Consider the following 1,583-nt stretch of genomic DNA (forward strand, 5'->3'; position numbering starts at 1 on the left):
GAAGGATTGGATTTAGAACTTACCTCACTATCAGAATCTGAATCTGTGTTGGCCATTAGACAAAGATTAGCTTCTTTTTCTTCTGAAGATGCAGATGACTCTTCATCATTATCATTCCATGCTATGTAGGCTTTTCTGGTCTTAGGAGGTGGTTGATTGCCTTTAGCCTTTACAGTCTTATTTTTGTTTTGCAATTGGAAGCACTCAGATTTTATATGTCCTGTCTTCCCACACTCAAAGCAAGTTATCTTGCTGTCATGTGTCTTTGAACTTGAGGGTTTTCTTGATTTGCTATCCTTCTTTTTCAGAAACTTTTTGAATTTTCTAACAAGTAATCCAATTTCTAAATCTTCATCAGTCTCACTATTTGAATCGTCAATGCAGATCTCTTGTTCAGACTTTGTTTGATGTGCTTGGGCTTTAAGAGATAACCCTTTTCTTTTTCTGTCAGTCTGTTCAGCCTCACTCAGTCTATGCAGTTCCATCTCATGCTCTCTTAGTTTTCCAAATAATGTGGCAATTGACATGCTACCAAGGTCTTTTGATTATGCTATGGCAGTGATCTTTGGCTGCCACTCTCTGGTCAAGCACCTCATCACTTTGCTGATTTGCTGCTCATTGTCAATCACCTTACCAAGAGCATTTAGATTATTGACTATGTGAGTAAATCTTGTCTGCATATCATTAACGGACTCCTCTTTCTTCATGTTGAACAGCTCATACTCCTCTTTCTTCATGTTGAACAGCTCATACTCATGCATTAGCATGTTGATTTGGGCTCTTTTTACATCTGTTGTTCCTTCATGCGTTTGTTGCAATGTGTCCCACATCTCCTTGGCAGTTTTGCAGTTAGACACCCTAAAAAATTCGTCAGCACTTAAAGCAGAGGTAATAATATTTTTAGCCTTAACACTGTATCCAACCTTTTTCTTGTCATCCTAAGACCAATCTGATATGGGTTTTGGGATTGATGAATCACATGTGCCAGCTATGGTTGGCACAAAGGGACCATCTATTACTGCTTCTAGAATATCAAGACTACATGCTTCAAGAAAAATTAACATCCTCTCTTTCCAATACATGTAGGCAGCCCCATTAAATGCAGGGGGCCTTGCCAATGATGCACCTTCTCCTAGGAATTCTACAGAGGTCATTTTCTTTTATGAGAGTTACTCTAAAAAGATCAGGCTCTGATACCAATTGTAGGAAATTATGGCCTCTATTTGTTAAAAAAAATGAGAATTGTTATCAACAAGATTATCTAGTTCTTTCCTAAGTGATGAATTAAAATCAAATTCAACTTGTTTAATTTTAATTCCTATTTTAACAGTAAAAGATTCACACAGATTATTCACAGCGGAAGTTTATAATCACATGCAAGATTAAAATGAAAAGTAAAAAGAAAGAGAGTAAATCATGCACCAGGATTTATACTGGTTCGGTTATTAGTTTGATAGCCTACATCCAGTCCTGAAATCTAAACCAGATTTCAGCCTTTCCAATAGAATCGACTTGAGTACGTTTTACAGATTGTCCAGCTCACACATGGCCTATCTATCCAACTCACTCGCTTCTATTACAAT

At 37.1% G+C, this 1,583-nt stretch overlaps 1 protein-coding gene across 1 annotated transcript; it reads right to left on the reverse strand.

The window, feature by feature from the left end:
• Window positions 1-545: 545 nt before the first annotated feature.
• On the reverse strand, window positions 546-1,154 carry LOC140919075 (uncharacterized). Its single transcript, XM_073364590.1, has 3 exons — window positions 946-1,154; window positions 789-858; window positions 546-674 (listed from the first exon to the last, which is right to left on the reverse strand). Exons 1-3 carry the CDS (start codon window positions 1,152-1,154, stop codon window positions 546-548), a joined length of 408 nt encoding a protein of 135 aa, XP_073220691.1.
• Between the last annotated feature and the right edge of the window lie 429 nt (window positions 1,155-1,583).

This window comes from Cicer arietinum, chromosome 8 (assembly GCF_000331145.2).
Source record: "Cicer arietinum cultivar CDC Frontier isolate Library 1 chromosome 8, Cicar.CDCFrontier_v2.0, whole genome shotgun sequence".
Taxonomy (NCBI): domain Eukaryota; kingdom Viridiplantae; phylum Streptophyta; class Magnoliopsida; order Fabales; family Fabaceae; genus Cicer; species Cicer arietinum.